Below are 19,664 nucleotides of genomic sequence, written 5' to 3' on the forward strand. Positions count from 1 at the left end.
TCACCTCTGCTGACACTGGTTCCCTCAACATCCTCATCCTCCTCGACCTGAGCGTAGCCTTCGATACAGTGAACCATAACACCCTGCTCACCAGACTCAAAGATCTCGGCATTGAAGGCTCTGCACTCAGCTGGCTCCGTTCCTACCTTTCCAACAGATCCCACTTCATCTCTCTCCACAACCACACCTCTGCTACAGCCACAGTCACTCAAGGCGTTCCCCAAGGCTCCGTACTCGGCCCCCTCCTCTTCATCATCTACGTCCTCCCCCTTGGTCAGATACTCTGCCACTTCAACCTGGACTTCCACTGTTACGCCGATGACACCCAGATCTACCTCGGCACCAAATCCCCCCACAACCCCTCTCCCATATCAAGTCCTGTTTGTCAGCTATAAAAACCTGGATGCAACATAACTTCCTCAAACTCAACAGCGATAAGACAGAATTCCTCCTCATAGGCTCCAAATCCACACTCAGCAAAATCAATAACCCCACTCTCACCATCGACGGCACCACTGTCTCCCCATCTCCTCAGGCCCGCAACCTTGGCGTGATCTTTGATTCCACCCTCTCCCTTGAGCCTCACATCCGCCATGTCATTAAAACCTCCTTCTTTCATCTCCGCAACATCGCCAAACTCAGACCCTCTCTCACACCTCCCGCTGCTGAAAAACTCATCCATGCCTTCATCTCCTCCCAACTGGACTATTGCAACTCACTTCTCCTTGGCATCAGCTCCACCTACATCAACCGACTCCAACCGGTCCAGAACGCAGCCGCCCGACTCATCACCCACACCAAATCCTGGCATCACATCACTCCAGTCCTCAAACAACTTCACTGGCTTCCCATCTCCCACCGGATCACCTACAAAATCCTGGTCCTCACCTACAAAGCCCTCCACCATCTGGCCCCCCCATATCTCACTGACCTCCTCTCCCCCTACCAACCCTCACGGTCCCTCAGATCCACATCAACCGGTCTCCTCTCCATCCACAAGTCCAACCTCCGCAGTTTTGGGGACAGAGCCTTCTCCGGGGCAGCTCCCAGGCTCTGGAACTCCCTCCCCCAACTGATCCGCAATTCCGTGTCCCTCACCATCTTCCAGTCCCGCCTCAAGACCCATCTCTTCACCTCTGCCTATCCTTAGCCCCACGTCCCCCTCCCTTTTCATCTGTGCATTAATCTGTGTTTTGAATTGAATTCTGTCTTTAATTTGTGTACTAGTCATGTCTCTACTATTTATTTCATTCCCCTTACATGTTTTTCCTCTACCTGCTAAATTTTTGTAAGGTGTCCTTGAGACTCTTGGAAGGCGCCCATAAATAAAATGTATTATTATTGTTATTATAGGAGTCGGTTTGTGGGAACTGCTCCAGTACATCGAGTGCGCGGACCGACCAGACTTTAGACTTTGAATAACGACGCCAAAATATGGCGGTGCCCACATGTCTAAATATGCAATAAAGAATTTCACCGCGCAGTTGCACGTGTGACAAATAAAGTCCATTGAACCATTGCTTTGCCTTTATTGAGTCCTGCAGAGACTTTCAACCCAGCCTGTCAAAATGTCTTCCAACAGGGCCAGAAAAGGCTCCAGGAAAGGCTGGAGCATGCTATTCAGAACATTGTGTACCCTGCACGTCATAAAAAGCTTCCGAGAACTGTCAGGGACTGCAAAGAAACACAGGCCTGTTGCACGCATGGCTCAGCCTTGCCTGCTTCAATCATGCTGATGCTAGTTGGAACTAATCTGACTAGTGGAACTCAGGAATTCTAATAAATAAAGCAGGCGGAACCCGTTGAAGTGACAGTGTGTGTATTTCCTGCTACTTGGGGGGTGCCAAGTGCAATGTACAACTTCACGGGTGCCATGGTTACGTCAGAGCTGCAGCCAAAGCTACACAACAGCGGGACATTTGCTAAATCCTTCACGTACCTGCGAGCTCCTCTCTGGACGAGACCAAACGAGGGGAACTGTTCCCCGCTTCTATCTTCAAGGATAACCTGCAATTCGGGGGGGAAGGAGAGAGAGAGGGAGAGAAACAATACACAAGGTGTCAGTGAAGTTGACACAGTGATCACAGACAACAAAATAGAAACATCTCTCAGGACCAGGCATGAAGCTCACTATTTCTCAAAAGTACATCGATTGCAAAAACATATGCTGGACTTTGAAACTGCGAGGCTACGGTAGTTTGATGGAGGGTCAGGGGGGGAGTGGTTCTGGGATGCCAGACCTAACTGTTGAGCCTCCCCGAGGTGCCGTCGGTCTAACACAATGACACACCAGTGAAGGAAGATAGACACAGAATGCTGGAGTAACTCAGCGGGACAGGCAGCATGTCTGGAGAGAAGGGATAAATGACGTTTCAGATCAAGTCTCTTCTTCAGACTGAGGGAGCTGATAACCCGATAATATACTGGCATCTACATGTCTAGTTTTTGTCGTCCCATAGTAAAACCATTTTTAGATTCCTATGTGGCATTGGGATGAGGATTCTTGGTTAAACTGCTAGCGTATGTGCTTGTTAACAGCTTATTACTGAATATAAAGTTACTTATTGTCCGACAGCATAAGTGTGTACAGGTAGTTTAGATACAACTTTGGCACTGGGCTTGGTTTTCTCAGTTGGGTGATTATCCTGGTGTTGTGGCACTTGGTGTTTTAATAATAATAATTCAGTAAAACACTCCTCAAACCCCAGGGAGACCAAGCAGAACCAACTGATTATTACGAGCTACAGGCATAGAGCTGCGGAAGGGAGATTGATTAGTGCGATAGTCTGGGCTACGTCCACAATTTTCTCCAGTTTCTTGCTTTGATTTGTTGATTTGTGATCTTTCATGATTTGTATCATTCACAATTCAAGGTGAAACAATTTGTTTTGGACAAGAAGGTATACGTGGCTAATGGTGATGGCTAATGGCTATCTTTACGACTGACTTTCTAGCACAATTGTTTCATTGGACTCGTCGTGTCAGCGTAACCAGTAATTGCCTGAAGGATGTTCGGTCGGTGGAACCGGTGACCCGCCCAAAGGCTCCATACATACAAGCAAACTATCAAATCTAAATTGATCTATCAAAGGCTCGTCGGTTGGCGTAACCGGGAGAGAGCTGGAGGCGCCGGACGTGAGGAACAAGTTAAGACGTTAAGGGCCTGTCCCACTTTCCCGAGTCCGCTGACGAGTTGAAAGGACCTTAAAAAAAAAATCAAGATTTTTGTGATCTACGAACTCCTCCTCCCGACTATCTTTTTACTCGTGGACTTTTTTGTCATGCTGGAAAAAACGTCCCAATTTACCTAATGCCCCGAGTACCTACGGCGGGCATTACGAGCCGCTTCGATATATCTACGGCCTCCTACGGACTTGCTACGGACATTCTCCGAGTTTGGATCAAGGGGAAAACTCAGGAGAATTTGTGAGTAACTCGGGAAAATGGGACAGGCCCTTTAGGAAGGTGAACTGTGGTAATGCTTCCAGCGCCTTCAAGGTCGGCTGCAGGAGGCGCCCCTGGGACACGAAGATGGCCGGGCGAGGTGAGGTGAGGGACGTCGCTTCACGGGGACTGCTCCAGTACATCGAGCGCGACTTTGGACTTTGAATGGCGGCGGCAAAGCATGTCGTCGCCCGCACGTGGAATATTTGCACAAATAGTTTCACCGTACCATTGCGCTTGTGACAAATAAAGCACTATTGAACCATCATTGATCTATTTCCAAGAGATTTTTTCCTCACAAAATCATTAGATGAAAAGAGTAGATATACCGCGCAGATCCACCATTCAATCTATCTTTCCTTCCTAACCTTATTCACCTGCCTTCTCCCCATAACCCCTGACACTCATACTAATTAATAATCTGTCAATCTCCGCCTTAAAACTATCCAATGACGTGGCCTTCACAGCCGTCTATGGTGAAATATTCCACAGATTCACCACCCTCTGACTAAAGAAATTCCCCCTCATATCCTTTCTAAAGGTACGTCCTGTTATTCTGAGGCTGTGGCCACTGGTCCTAGACTCTTCCACTAGTGGAAACATTCACTGTATCCAACCCATTCAATTTTCAGTAAGTTTCAATAAGAGACTTATTGGGGCGGCACGGTGGCGCAGCGGTTTATTTGCTGCCTTACAGCGCGGGAAAACCCGGGTTCGATCCCGACTACGAGTGCTGCCTGTACGGAGTTTGTACGTTCTTCCCGCGACCGCGTGGTTTTTTTCCCGAGATCTTCCGTTTCCCCCCACACTCCAAAGATGTGCTGGTTTGTAGATTAACTGGTTAGGTATAAGTGCAAATTGTCCCAAGTGTGTGTAGGATAGTGTTAATGTGCGGGGATCGCCGGCCAGTGCAGACTTGGTGGGCCGAAGGGCCTGATTCTACGCTGTATCTCTAAACTAAACTAAAGTAAATCAATGAAGTAGTTTAACTGTATATCCAGGGTGCAATGGGCAGGCTGCACGGCAGCTAATTTGTGTACTGGAAGATTGAAAAGGGTAAGAATGAACGGACCTCTGTGTTCTTCAATGGATGTTGGAACAAGGACAAAATCTGGCCTGTACACGAAGGGAAAACCTTCAAAGCAATGCCATGGGAACGTTAATGTTCCCCTGAGAGGGCAGAGTTGGCCGCTTGGTGCCTCATCCACAAATCGTCACATCAGGGAGTGGAGGCGATGGTTTAAGGCCATAAGGTCATAAGTGATAGGAGCAGAATTAGGCCATTTGAATCATCAAGTCTACTCCGCCATTCAATCATGGCTGATCTCTCTCTCACCTATCCCCATTCTCCTCTGCTCCCCATAACCACTGACACCCGTACTAATCAAGAATCTATCCATCTCTGCCTTAAATATATCCATTGACTTGGCCTCCACAGCCTTCTGTGAATTCCACAAAATCACCCACCCTCTAACTAAAGAAATTCCTCCTCATCTCCTTCCTAAAGGAACATCCTCTAATTCTGAGGCTATGACTAGAGGCCATAGTCTCTAACCCTGGTGGAAACATCCTCTCCACATCCACTCTATCCAAGCCTTTCAAGAGGGTGAAGGAGAAACTCTGAAATGTGGAGGCAGATTTGATGAGCCCTCTTGTACAACCATCCATCACTGGGACCTGGATCAACTACAATTTGTCTACAAGGTCAACGAGCAATGCAACCTCCCTGGCTCTCCACTCTGCACTGGACTACTTGGACAATAAGCACACGCATGGCAGGCTGTTGTTCATGGAGTACAACTCAACCTTCACCCCCTCCAAACCTGTCATCAAACTCAGGTAGATGCACAGAGTCTCCTGGCCAGAGTAGGGGAATCGGGAACCAGAGGACATCGGTTCAAGGTGAAGGAGGAAAGATATTATAGGAATCTGAGGGGTAACCTTTTCACACAAAGGGTGGTGGGGATATGGGATGAGCTTCCAGAGGAGGTAGTTGAGGCAGGGACTATCGCAACGTTTGAGAAAGACAGGTGCATGGATTGGACATGTTTGGAGGGATATGGGCTAAATGCAGGCAGGTGGGACTAGTGTAGATGGGGCATGTTGTCCGGTGTGGGCAAGTTGGGTCGGAGGGCCTGTGACCACACTGTGTGACTATGACTATAAACTCAGGGAACTGGGTCTCTGCATTTTCCCGTGCAACATCAAGTCTATTCTATATTTTTAGACCTAAAGTGGACCTAAGTTAGACACAAAATGCTGGAGTAACTCAGCAAGACAAGCAGCATCTCTGGAGAGGAGGATTAGGTGACGTTTCGGGTCAAGATCCTTCGAGACCCGAAATGTCGCCCATTCCTCTTCTCGAGAGATGCCGCCTGACCCACCCGCTGAGTTCCTCCATCTTTTTTTGTCTACCTTCGGTTTAAACCAGAATCTGCAGTTGCTCCCTTCTCTTGTTCCACTTGGTAGTTTACAACCTCACGCTATGAACATTGAATTCTCCAGTCACAACCCTCTCCCCTTGCCCGATCCCCTTCCATCCATATCCCTTTCCCTGGCTTCACATTCAGAGTGATAGTCACACAGTGTGGACACAGGCCCTTCGGCCCATCTTGCCCACACCGACCAACATGTCCCCTCTATTCACTGGAGTTTAGAAAGATGAGGGTGGATCTTATAGAAACATATAAAATTATAAAAGGACTGGACAAGCTAGATGCAGGAATAATGTTCTCAATGTTGGGCGATTCCAGAACCAGGGGCCACAGTCTTAGAATAAAGGGGGGGGACATTTAAGACTGAGGCGAGAAAAAACTTTTTCACCCAGAGAGTTGTGAATTTGTGGAATTCCCTGCCACAGAGGGCAGTGGAGGCCAAATCACTGGATGGATTTAAGTGAGTTAGATAGAGCTCTAGGGGCTAGTGAAATCAAGGGATATGTGGAGAAAGCAGGCACAGGTTATTGATTAGGTGGGGACGATCAGCCCTTATCACAATGAATGGCATGGTGCATGGCTCCCGAAGGGCCCATACCCCCTGATCCCCTCCTCAAGGGCCACATGTACCTTAAATATTTCTATGGTCAATGTCTGTGGCACTAGTTCCCGCCTCTCTGTTCTTCTTTGGGTTTTCCATTTCCCCCTCCAAACCCCTTGTCCTACTTCCCCAACATGAACAATCTTCCTGCATCTCTCCAACCCCTAAGTTTCTTAAATCTTTTAAATTCCAGAGAGTAAACCTTGCCTCAACTAAGACAGTCCTGACATCCGGCAGCTGAACCGTCTCTTCCATGTGGCCCACCATTTCCCATGACCAAAACTGTGCAATATTGATAACGAGGTTATGGCGGTGCTGGCTCAGGGGAATTACCTCCTTGTACCTATTTTAATTCAATGTCTTCACTCCCTGCCTGTGTTTGGTCCATTTCCCTAAACTGGTTCTTAACCTTCTAACGTTTCTTAAACGTTGCCATACTCTCGTTCCATGGCCACCAGGCTCTGTGCGTCTACCCCTCGATCTATTCCTCTCATGATTTTGTACGCTCTCTATGGGCAAGAGGCTCTGTGCGTCTACCCGATCTATTCCTCTCATGATTTTGTACGCCTCTATAAGATCATGCCTCTTCTCTCTTTCTCTTCTCATCTCACTACCTTTTGGCTTTTAATCTCTGGCCTTTGTCCAACGATCTGGCCTCCACGCTTCTCCCACCTGCCAAGCTCACTACCAGCTTTCTCTCCTCCCCGCTATAATCAGTATGAAGAAGGGTCCTGACCCAGAACGTCGCCTAGCCATGTTCTCCTGAGATGCTGCCTGACCGCTGAATTACTCCACTACATTGTGTCTTTTTTGTAAACCAGCATCTGCAACGACTTTTTTCTCAAGCCTATCTCCCGGCAGCTAACTCCTATAACAAACAACAGTGGATAAATGTGGAAGAGAGGAATTAATATAACAGTACACAAAGTGCAGGAGTAACTCAGCGGGACAGGCTACGTTTTGGGTCGGGACCCTTCTTCAGGCATTAATATTTCAGGCTCTAACTTCCAACTGACATTCCCGGCCTGGCCGTGTATCCCTGGGACATTGCGTTTCTTTTCATGCTTTGTATTTAATGCAAGACTCAGATGGTTGGACAGAGTTGCTAAAATTTCTCCTTGCAAACGAAAGGCTTGGAGCCAAACTCCGAAACCATAATGGTGTGCGTTCCGTTCTGGGAAATGTGTATCCACATGGCAAAACATGAAGAGAGGAAAATAAGAAATGGCAACAGAAAGAGAGGCAGCTTATCGTTGCAATAATAAAAATAAAAATCGATTGTGGCAGGCTCTCCGAGAATCGGAAAGTTGCTTAGATCTGGTGTTCTGGTTTGTATCAACCCAAATCCTGAAAGATGTCAGGACGAGATTCTCTCTTGAGCGGTTTGGCTTTTGCATTAGGAAAGGAACGGCTTACTTTGTGTTTAAAGAGTAAAGGGCCTGTCCCATGATTTACGTCCCAGGATTTTGGGATGTACAAAATCTTCGTGCGCCATCTGCGTGATGCGAAAATGACGCCCAAGTGGGACGGGCCCTTAACTAGAACACAGGTCATTCCATCCTACTGCTCCACTAGCTTCCCACCCTAATCATTTTCTTTCCCTCTGCTCTTTCTCCCTCATGTGGTTATCGAACCTGCCCTTCAATGTTTTGTTCAGTTTAAAGATAGACACAAAGTGCTGGAGTGACTCAGCGGGTCAGGCAGCATCTCTGGAGAGAAGGAATAGTGATGATTTACATTGGGATCCTTCTTAAGACCGAGTTTAGTTTAGTTTAGAGATACAGCGTAGAGACAGGCCCTTCGGCCTCTGTGTCCATGCTGACCAATGATCACCCATACATTGTATCTACCCTACACATTAAGGACATTTTACAGAAGACAATTAAGCTACAAACCTGTACGTCTTTGGGATGTGAGAGGGAGCTGGATCATCCGGAGAAAAACGACATGGTCGCAGGGAGAACGTGCAAACTCTGTGCAGACAGCACCCATATTCAGGATGGAACCCGGGTCTCTGGTGCTGTAAGGCAGCAACTCTACCGCTGCGCTAGCGTGCGTCCCTTGTCAATGTTAGTCAGCACCTCCACATCCTGTCGCCTATTCTAAACACTTACTCAATAAAGGGATTACCACTTGGACCATAAGAACACACACGCCCGGCTGTTGTTCATCAAATGCAGCGTTCAACGCCATCTTCCTCTCCGGACTTGTCATCAACCTCTGGGCACTGGGTCTCGATGCATCCCCTATGGGATTGGATCCTCGACTTCCCCACCGACAGACCACTATCAGCACAAATTGGCACCAGTACCTGCTTCTTGATACCCATCAACACAGCAGCACCTCGAGGCTGATCTACTTTTCCTTGATCTACACTCCCTATACCCTCAGCAACTCTCCTTCAATGGACTTTCTTCAGTTGTACCACAGACCTTCGTATTCACCATTACGATCACCTAGTATTACACTTATTAATTCATGGTATTAAAGATTATTATATATTTATCAGTGGATTATTGCGTTCATGGGCCTGTTAATCTGCAGCGAGCAGCCACCAGTAGCGCAGCTGGTAGAGCCGCCGCCTCACAGCGCCAGACACCCGGGTTCGATCCTGACCACGGGTGCTGTCTGTGTGGAGTTTGCACATTCTGCCTATGACCACGTGGGTTTCCTCTGGGTGCTCCGGGTTCCTCCTGCATCCCAAAGATGTGCGGGTTAATTGGTCTCTGTAAATCGCCCCGAGTGTGTAGAGAGTGGATATTAAAGTGGGATAACGTAGAACTAGTGTGAACGTGTGATCATTGGTCGGTCTGGTCTCGGTGGGCTGGAGAACTGGTTTCTATCTCTATATCTCTCACCCTCTCTATCTCACACAACTCTATGCTTATCTCATACAGCATTGCCCTTCAGAAAAAGAGAAAGTCAGAAGAGGTTCCAGTAGTGTTGCTTTGTGTGCTTGCCAAGCAAGAGGTAACAGTAGGTTACACAAAAAAGCTGGAGAAACTCAGCGGGTGCAGCAGCATCTATGGAGCGAAGGAAATAGGCAACATTTCGGGCCGAAACCCTTCTTCAGACGTCTGAAGAAGGGTTTCGGCCCGAAACGTTGCCTATTTCCTTCGCTCCATAGATGCTGCTGCACCCGCTGAGTTTCTCCAGCTTTTTTGTGTAACCTTCGATTCTCCAGCATCTGCAGTTCCCTCTTAAACAAGAGGTAACAGTAGCCTGGAGTGAGGTGGAGAATTGAGCATTTGTCCCATGCACAGATAGAGTGGATTTGCATGAGGTAACTGGGGAGGAAATCATAGACTTGGGTTCTTGGACCAAATTAGGTTTGTTTCTCAAAGCTACCAAGAAGCAGAAGACATAGGCTTAAGGGAATATTTAAGAGGAACCAGAGGGGCAACTTTTTCACACATAAGGCGGTCGGTTTATGGAACGAGCTGCCAAAGGAGGTAGTTGAAGCAGAAAATATAGCAACATATAAAAGACATTTGGACAGGTACATGGATAGAAAGGTTTAGAGGGATATAGGGAAATATAGGCAGGTGGGACTAGTGTAGATGGGGAATCTTGGTCAGCATGGCCAAGTTGGGTCGAAGGGCCCGTTTCCGTTCCTTATGACTATGATTATCTCCTGTCAACTAATTACTGTAACGAACAACAGTGGAGAAGAGGGAAGAGGGGAGACATTAATATAATATGACCCACAATGCTGGATTAACTCCGTGGGTCAGGCAGCATCTCTAGAAAACCTGACTAGGTGACGTCTTGCGTCAGCTTCTTAAGAGTCTGGAGGAAGCTAGGCTGGAGCAAAAATGACAACATGGATTGGTTGGGCCGAACCACCAGCTTCCAAGCTCTTCATCATCCTGTGGAAGATGCACAGCTACAGGGTGATCATACGAATCCCATCATGTGCAAGATGCTCTGTCCACGGGAGGATTGATGCCCAAACGTTGCGAATTAGTAATATGAGGTGATCACCAATAAACTGGATTGTTTAATTGTCAATAGATACAAAATGCTGGAGTAACTCAGCGGGTGAGGCAGCATCTCTGGAGGGAAGGAATGGGTGATGTCTCGGGTCGAGACACTTCTTCAGATTGATGTCAGGGGAGTGGGCGGGACTAGGATAGAATGTAGGCGGAGACAGTCAGACTGGTGTGAGAACTGGGAAGGGGAAGGGGATGGAGAGAGAGGCAAAGCAAGGGCTATTTGAAGTTAGAGAAGTCAATGTTCATACCTCTGGGGTGTAGACTGCCCAAGCAAAATATGAGGTGCTGTTCCTCCAATTTGCGCTGGGCCTCACTCTGACAATAGAGCAAGCCCAGGACAGGAAGGTCAGATTAGGTACACAAAAATGCTGGAGAAACTCAGCGGGTGCAGCAGCATCTATGGAGCGAAGGAAATAGGCAACGTTTCGGCCCGAAACATAGAAACATAGAAACATAGTAATTAGGTGCAGGAGTAGGCCATTCGGCCCTTCGAGCCTGCACCGCCATTCAATATGATCATGGCTGATCATCCGACTCAGTATCCCGTACCTGCCTTCTCTACATACCCTCTGATCCCCTTGGCCACAAGGGCCACATCTAACTCCCTCTTAAATATAGCCAATGAACTGGCCTCAACTACCCTCTGTGGCAGAGAGTTCCAGAGATTCACCACTCTCTGTGTGAGAAAAGTTCTCCTCATCTCGGTTTTAAAGGATATCCCCCTTATCCTTAAGCTGTGACCCCTTGTCCTGGACTTCCCCAACATCGGGAACAATCTTCCTGCATCTAGCCTGTCCAACCCCTTAAGAATTTTGTAAGTTTCTATAAGATCCCCTCTCAATCTCCTAAATTCTAGAGAGTATAAACCAAGTCTATCCAGTCTTTCTTCATAAGACAGTCCTGACATCCCAGGAATCAGTCTGGTGAACCTTCTCTGCACTCCCTCTATGGCAATAATGTCCTTCCTCAGATTTGGAGACCAAAACTGCACGCAATACTCCAGGTGTGGTCTCACCAAGACCCTGTACAACTGCAGTAGAACCTCCCTGCTGCTATACTCAAATCCTCTTGCTATGAAAGCCAACATACCATTCGCTTTCTTCACTGCCTGCTGCACCTGCATGCCTACCTTCAATGACTGGTGTACCATGACACCCAGGTCTCGCTGCATCTCCCCCTTTCCCAATCAGCCACCATTTAGATAATAGTCTGCTTTCCCGTTTTTGCCACCAAAATGGATAACCTCACATTTATCCACATTATACTGCATCTGCCAAACATTTGCCCACTCACCCAGCCTATCCCAGTCACCTTGCAGTCTCCTAGCATCCTCCTCACACCTAACACTGCCCCCCAGCTTAGTGTCATCCGCAAACTTGGAGATATTGCCTTCAATTCCCTCATCCAGATCATTAATATATATTGTAAATAGCTGGGGTCCCAGTACTGAGCCTTGCGGTACCCCACTAGTCACTGCCTGCCATTGTGAAAAGGACCCGTTTACTCCTACTCTTTGCTTCCTGTTTGCCAGCCAGTTCTCTATCCACATCAATACTGGACCCCCAATGCGTTGCCTATTTCCTTCGCTCCATAGATGCTGATGCACCCGCTGAGTTTCTCCAGCATTTTTGTGTACTTTCGATTTTCCAGCATCTGCAGTTCCTTCTTAAACACAAGATCAGAATGGGAGGGGAGTTGGAGTGCTGAGCAACCGGGAGATCAGGTTGATTTAGGCGGACTGAGCGGAGGTGTTCAGCGAAATGATCGCCCAGCCTGCGCTTGGTCTCGCCGATATACAGGAGTTGACAACTGGAACAGCGGATACAGTAGATGAGGTTGGTACAAGTGAATCTCTGCCTCATCCGGAAAGACTTTCGGGGTCCTTGGATGGAGTTGAAGCGGGAGGTAAAGGGACAGGTGTTGCATCTAAAAAAGCCCTTGCTTTCCCTCTCTCTCCATCCCCTCCCTCTTCCCAGTTCTCCCACCAGTCTTACCGTCTCCGACTACATTCTATCTCTGTCCCGCCCGCTCCCCTGACATTCATACCGCTGGGGTGTAAGCTGCCCAAGCGAAATATGAGATGCTGTTCCTCCAATTTGCATTTAGCCTGACGCTGACAATGGAGGAGGCCCAGGGCAGAAAGGTCTGTGTGGGAATGGGAAGGAGAATTAAAGTGTCCAGCAACCGGGAGATCGGGTAGGATCAGGCGGGCTGAGCGAAGGTGTTCCGCAAAACGATCGGCCAGTCTGCGTTTGGTCTCGCCGATGTATCAGAGTCCACATCTTGAACAACGGATACAGTAGATGAGGTTGGAGGAGGTGCGAGTGAACCTGATTGGGGTCCCTGGACGTAATTGTCACATTGGGCCGGGTCTCTGGCGCGGTGAGGTCGTGGTTCTACCAGCTGGGCCACTGTGCCGCCCTTAATGTGGTTCTGTTTAATTCATTGCGCATCTGTGAACACTGCTTGCAGCATTGACTGATGTCAGACCATGGGCGCTAGACTGACTGCGGCTTGGAGTTGAGTTTGCTGTCTGACAACACACAACCTGGAATTAATCCTTTTCATGTTTCACTCTGTAAACAAAAGTGATCTGTGATCAACCGCTGCTGAAACCAAGCAGCTGCTGACAACTAACTACATTACTAGCAGCCCTCTGGTTATTCTTATCCTCCTGGTCCAGGGAGCCTGTTGCAGTCCAGGACTTTCAGAATGACAAAGCATTTTATCGCGGTGCATATCGCAGCTCGGTTTGGGAAGAGCTCCATCCGAGACGGCAAGGAATTGCAGAGAATTGTGGACGCAGCCCAGACCATCACGCAAACCAACCTCCCTCCCATTGATGTTTAAGTAGGAACTGCAGATGCTGGAAAATCGAAGGTAGACAAAAATGCTAGAGAAACTCAGCGGATGAGGCGGCATCTATGGAGCGAAGGAAATTGGCGACGTTTCGGGTCGAGACTCGACAGTCTAAAGGGTCTAGACCCGAAACGTCGCCTATTTCCTTCACTCCATAGGTCTCCCTCTCATTGATAGAAAGAAGGGTGGGAAGAGGAGTATCGAGATAGTCATGAGATGCTACCTGACCCGCTGAACTAACCCAGCCTCTTGTGTTTTTTTGTAAAGCAGCATCTGCAGTTCCTTGTTTCCAGCACCTCTAGCTGCTCAAGATTAACTGATCAGGAGAAGTGGCCCGGCCTGAAACCCATGTCCTCCAGAGATGCTGCCTGACCCGCTGAGTTACACCAGCATTTTGTGTTCATCTCCTTTACCTCTTGGATGTAGTGCCCATAAGGCTGAGTGCAGATTGAGGTGGTCACGCTGGTGGGTATGGGGGTCAGACAGATGAGGGAAGGGTGACTGATATCCTGCCTTGAAAACATCAGTGGATCGGATGTGTTGCTCTGATGTGCATCCAGTGAATTGGCCTGCACTGCCTTCTGAGACAGATTCACAACTCTCTGTGTGAAAGAGTTTTTCCTCATCTCAGTTCTAAATGGCCTATGTTCTAAACCACAATTTATAATGAAATAAAATCTGGAAATGATGAAACCATTTTCAGGGGGTCAGGCAGTGCCTACGAAGAGGGAAAGAGCGAATGTTTAAGGTTTCGGTAAATGACATTCCAGGATTTTCCCATCTTGTTTCAGATTCCCAGCATCCACTACACAGCCGCCTTTCAATGTTGGTTTTCGATATTAGTACCTCAAACATGTGGTCAATGCTGCTCAATACTACACTGCTCTTCACTAGTTCATTATTGATGGGAGCAGAATTAGGCCATTCGGCCCATCAAGTCTATTCCGCCATTCCGCCATTCAATCATGGCTAATCTAACTCTCCCTCCGAACCGTATTCTCCTGCCTTCTCCGCATGAACCCCTGACACCTGTACTAATCAAGAATCTGTCTGTCTCTGCCTTGAAAATATCCACTGACTTGGCCTCCACAGCCTTCTGTGACTATGAATTCCACAGATTCACCACCCTCTGCGGGGGGGGGGGGGGGGGGGGGGGGGGGGGGGTTGGTTTCTGTCTCAAATGCCAAGGACAGGAAATATGGAGACCCAAGGAACTGCAGATGTTAGTTTACAAAAAAACCCCACAATGTGCTGGAGTAACTGCGGCTCAGAGAACATCTCTGGAGAATATGGATAGCTGACGTTTCAGGGCTGGACACTTCTTCAGACTGATTGTGGTATGGGGGGAGGGGCTGCCTCGGCAAGACCACCAGCATAATCAAGCACGAGTTGCAGGGCCACTCCTTCTCCCCTCAAGCAAGAGGTGCAGGAGTGTGAGAACGCACACCTCCAGATTCAGGGAGTTTCTTCCCAGCTGCAACTGAACCATCCTATCGCAACCAGGGAGCGGAGCGGAGCTGAACTACTATTTATCTCAGGGGTTTCCAACCTTTCTCAGCCCGTTTACCCCTGGCAACTTTAATAGCACATGACAATGTTATTTCACTTATTTATGAACAACTAATGATGAACAGATATACCAGAATCAAACACAGTCAGGCAATGAGCAAAAATTGGTACAAATCCAGAAACAACAAATTTACCCCCTGGGTCGGCGGAACCCTTGTCCTACCTCATCAGTGACCCTCGGACTATCTTTGATCGGACTTCACTGGCTTTACCTTACACTAAACGTTATTCCCTTTATCATGTATCTGTACACTGTGGAAGGCTTGATTGTAATCATGTATTGTCTTTCCGCTGTCTGGATAGCACGCAACAAAAGCTTTTCACTGCACCTCGGTACACGTGACAATAAACTAAACTGAAGTGAAAGCTGGAAGAAAGGTGGGGGCGGGACAAAGCCTGGCAAGTTGCTTATTATTGGCAGGAAAAGAATCGGTCTCTTTTGATATTTACTCTTTTTAATATTTGGTTATCAATCCTCTTGTTTGGTTTTAGTTTCCTTTTGATAGTGAACCGTTTACCATGTCGTTTTGCAAATAATGCAGGTTGTTTACATTGTATAAATTCACGTATTCTTTAATCAAGAAAATAAAAGGTACCTACCGCCACGTTTACGAAACGTTTAGACAGGTACATGGACAGGACCGGTTTAGAGACATGTGGGCCAGACGCAAGCAGGTGGGACCAGTGTAGATGGGAGATGTTGGCCGGTGTGGGCAAGTTTGGGCCTATTTCCACACTGTATCACTTGATGACTCTAAATGACAATTGGATGCAAGTGATGATGGGGGTTTGCTCAGCAGATGGTTGGACAAAGGCCGGGGATGAACAAAGAGGAACCCGGCATTGGGGGGGGGGCGAGGCAGAAGAAGGTGAGGCCATAGGGACTATATTTAACACTTTTGAACCATTGTTGGCACTCTACACATGGCGAGTCTTTGCATACTTGTGTATTGCATGCACAACAAAGCGTTTAACTGCACCAAACACACAAGATGATAAAGCAGCAATCAATCAGTCAATGAAAAGACAAAAAGTGTGAGATAAGGAGGAGAGAAGAGGGGTGTAATGTGAAGCCAGAGGAAGGAATAATGGTGGAAGGGATTGGAGGGAAGAGAATGGGGAGAAATGTGTGCACATCCAGGTGGGTCACAGGGAAGAGGTAAGTATGGGGGAGGAAAAAAACACACCTGAGATGGACCTGAACACACCACTCCTGTTCTTTAGTTTAGTTTAGTTAATTGTCACGTTTACCGAGGTACAGTGAAAAGCTTTTGCTGCGCGCTAACGAGTCAGTGGAAAGACAGTTGGAAGAGTCTGCACATGGATTCTGAAGTGAAATGTATTTTCTGTGCCTTTTCTCCAGAGATGCTACCCGACCCTCCAGCAGTTTGTGTCTATCAGCAGAAAGACTACACATGATTACAATCGAGCCAACCACAGTGTACAGACACATTACAAAGGGAATAACATTTAGTGCAAGATAAAGTCCGATTAAAGTCCAATGTGGTAGATAGTCGCTCAGGTTGATGACTGGATGGTTCAGTTGCCTGATCACTGATGGGAAGAAACTGTCCCTGAATCTGAAGGCGTGGATTTTCACACCTTCTCCCCTTGCCTGATGGGAGAGGGGAGAAGAGGCAGTGCGACTCGTCCTTGATTATGCTGCTGGCCTTGCCGAGGCAGCGTGAGGTGTAAATGTAGTCAATGGAAGGGAGAATGGAAGTGCCTGCATAGCCACTGCCACAGCAGAAGTCTACATCTGCGTTGATGTATTCAAGAGGGATTTAGATTTACCTCTTGGGGCCAATGGAATCAAGGTATATGGGGAGAAAGCAGGAACGGGGCACTGAGTTTGGATGATCAGCCATGACCATATTGAATGGCAGTGAATGGCCTGCTCTATGTTTAGATGGCGGTGGGCAAGACTGGGCTATTCAATGGCAGCACCACACTCTGGATGCTGATCTGCACCGGGTTCCCCACACAGCTGTAGTGCAGGCACTCATCAATTATCTTGACATCGCAAACCAAAACAGAACAACTATTTCAAACCGCAGCCGATGCCTTTATTCTTGCTTTGATTTTTAGTCCCTAGGGTGGAATGGAGAACTAAAATATTATGCTCAAGTGGAACTGAAAGTAATTAAACTCACATCTTACCGGAGCTCCCCAGGGCTATGGTGCCTGGCTTTAATCTGCAGTGCGTAGAGAGGCAAGGTTTTGGAGCATTTGGCGTTTTAACCGTGGCCAGAGAGGGTGGAGCAGCGATGGAGTTGCTGCCTTACAGCACCAGAGAGCCGAGTTCGATCCTGACCACGGGTGCTGTTTGTGTGCAGGTTCTCCCCGTGACCACGTGGGTTTTCTCCGGGTGCTCCGGTTCCCCCTCACATTCCAAATGCATACAGGTTTGAGGGTTAATTGGGTTCTGTAAACTGTCCTTAGTGTGTGTCAACACACACTCGTGTGTCTGTACACTATAAATTGCTCGATTGTAATCATGTATTGTCTTTCCGCTCAAATGAAAGCCATCTGAAGGACATAGAACTCACGTGAATGAGTGCTTGATGGATGGCACGGACTTGGTGGGACGAGTGGCCTGTTTCCACGTTGTATCGGTACACTAAACTAAATAGTGCTGTGAGCATTCACCAATATTTGGTCTACAACCCTTCAGCGTTCATTAGGTCCACAACAGCATCCAAGTTCATACAGATAGAACAGTCATCAAAGGAACCTGTAGGAGGCGCTGGTTCAAAATAGGAGACAATATCATCAAAGTCCCACGTCACCCAGGCCATGCTCTCATTTCACCATTATCATCAGTGCTCTTTTAGAAAGGAGGTGAGGAGGAACTTCTTTACAGAAGGTAGTTCAACTGTGGAACTCACTGCCACTGAGGGCTGTGGAGGCCAAGTCGATGGATATTTTTAAGGCAGAGATAGAAAAATTCTTGATTAGAACGGTTCTCAAGGGTTATGGGGAGAAGGCAGGTAAATGGGATGAGGAGGCAGAGATCAGCCATGATTGAATGGCAGAGTAGACTCGATGGGCCGAATGGCCTAATTCTACTCCTATAACTTGTGAACTTGGAAAGAATTAATCGATTGAACGAAACAGCATGGAAACAGGTCCTTCAGCCCATCGAGTCCACGCCAACCATTGATCACAATCACGATTGAGTTCTATACTATCCCCACTTGCTCATCCATTCGCTACACACTAGGGGCCATTTACAGAGGCCCAATTAACCTACAAACTCGTACGTCTTTGGGACGTGGAAGGAACCGGGGCACCTGGAGAGAATCCACCCGGTCACAGGACGAACGTGCAAACTCCACGCTGACAGTGATCAGGATGGAACCGGGTCTCAGGCGCTGTGAGGCAGCAGCTCTAGCAGCTGTGATGCCCCTTGAAGGCATAGGAATCAGGAAACCCATGACCACCAGGTTCAAGAGCAGCCTCTTCTCAGCAACCATCAGAATCTTGAACACTAACCGTGGTTGGCTATTGAGTGTGTCTATGGTTGTACTATAGTCCTATAGTACTTTTTTGCACTGTTATGGTTACCTAATATTATTGTTATTAATTAATTGCATTTTTGCCTAATTCATATTATCTGTGTGTTCTGGCATGTAATAGCTGCTGCAAGTAAGAATGGAATTGTTCCATTGTTGCTACATATGATGATTAGTTGAACTAGTGGAGAGGCTTACACTGATTAGCACCTTTATCAAATCAGGTTCTCTTTAGCAATGCAATTGTTTGATCTGCTTTTCTGTTTTGAATAACACATGGCCTAGACATTTGTTCGCCAGCTCGATTCAATTCTCCCGATGGTGTGGATTTCATGCACGGATACAGTTGCAGCCTTTTTTGGGTAAAAAGGGACCACAGATGTAGAAGGATGTAGAAAGAGGCCATTCGGCACTTCCCGGTGTTCAGTGGGATGATGGCTGATATGTCACATCATCTTTTCACTTGCACTTAGGCTGGGCTCCTGTTGCTGGATGAGTTGGGATATTGGTAGGGGAGAGAGATTACAAAAAAAGAAAAAGGGGGGGTGGGGGGGGGGGGGGGGGTAGGCAGGCAGGTGGCAGGAGAAATAGGGAGCAGGAGACACAAGGAACTGCAGATGCTGGAATCTTGAGAAAATCACAAAGTGCTGGAGGAGCTCGACTATCTTTAATCGGACTTTATCTTGCACTAAATCCCTTTATCCTGTATTGTACACAATGGACGGCTCGATTGTAATAATATCCATTATGCAGAAGGAACGGTGGAAGGACCTTCCTTAAGTCTCAAAGTTAGTTCAGTTAACCGAGGTACGGTGAAAAACTTTTTGGTTGCATGCAAACCAGCCAGCGGAAAGACAATACATGATTACAATTGAGCCGTCCACAGTGTACAGATGCAGGATGAAGGGAATAATGTTTGGTGCAAGATAAAGTGCAGTAAAGTCCGATTAAAGATAATCCATTGGGTCTCGGGTGGAAATGGACAGACGACGTTTCAAGTCCTTGTCCCACTGGTTGATATCATAAGTTATAAGGTTCGTAAGACATAGAATTGGGCTATTCGGCTCATCAAGTCTACTCCACCATTCAAATGTGGTTGATCTACGCTGGCCTCAACCTCTCTGCCATTTCTCCACTGATCTCTATTCATTAATCGATCAAGTATCTACCCAGCTCCACTCTAAATCCTTCTTTTCATAGAGTCACAGTGTAGGGGCCATCTGGCTTGTCAGTATATTATAGCCAT

At 47.5% G+C, this 19,664-nt stretch overlaps 1 protein-coding gene across 3 annotated transcripts in view; it reads right to left on the reverse strand.

Annotated features, from left to right (window-relative positions):
• ralgps1 (Ral GEF with PH domain and SH3 binding motif 1) overlaps positions 1 to 19,664 on the reverse strand; it is a 679,800-nt gene that overhangs the window by 109,747 nt on the left and 550,389 nt on the right. For all 3 annotated transcript variants that reach the window (XM_055659791.1, XM_055659790.1, XM_055659792.1), the window contains one exon: positions 1,940 to 2,007. In XM_055659791.1, coding sequence (XP_055515766.1) covers positions 1,940 to 2,007 — 68 coding nt within the window. The remainder of the gene's footprint in view (positions 1 to 1,939; positions 2,008 to 19,664) is intronic.

Source organism: Leucoraja erinacea, chromosome 31 (genome assembly GCF_028641065.1).
Source record: "Leucoraja erinacea ecotype New England chromosome 31, Leri_hhj_1, whole genome shotgun sequence".
NCBI lineage: Eukaryota > Metazoa > Chordata > Chondrichthyes > Rajiformes > Rajidae > Leucoraja > Leucoraja erinaceus.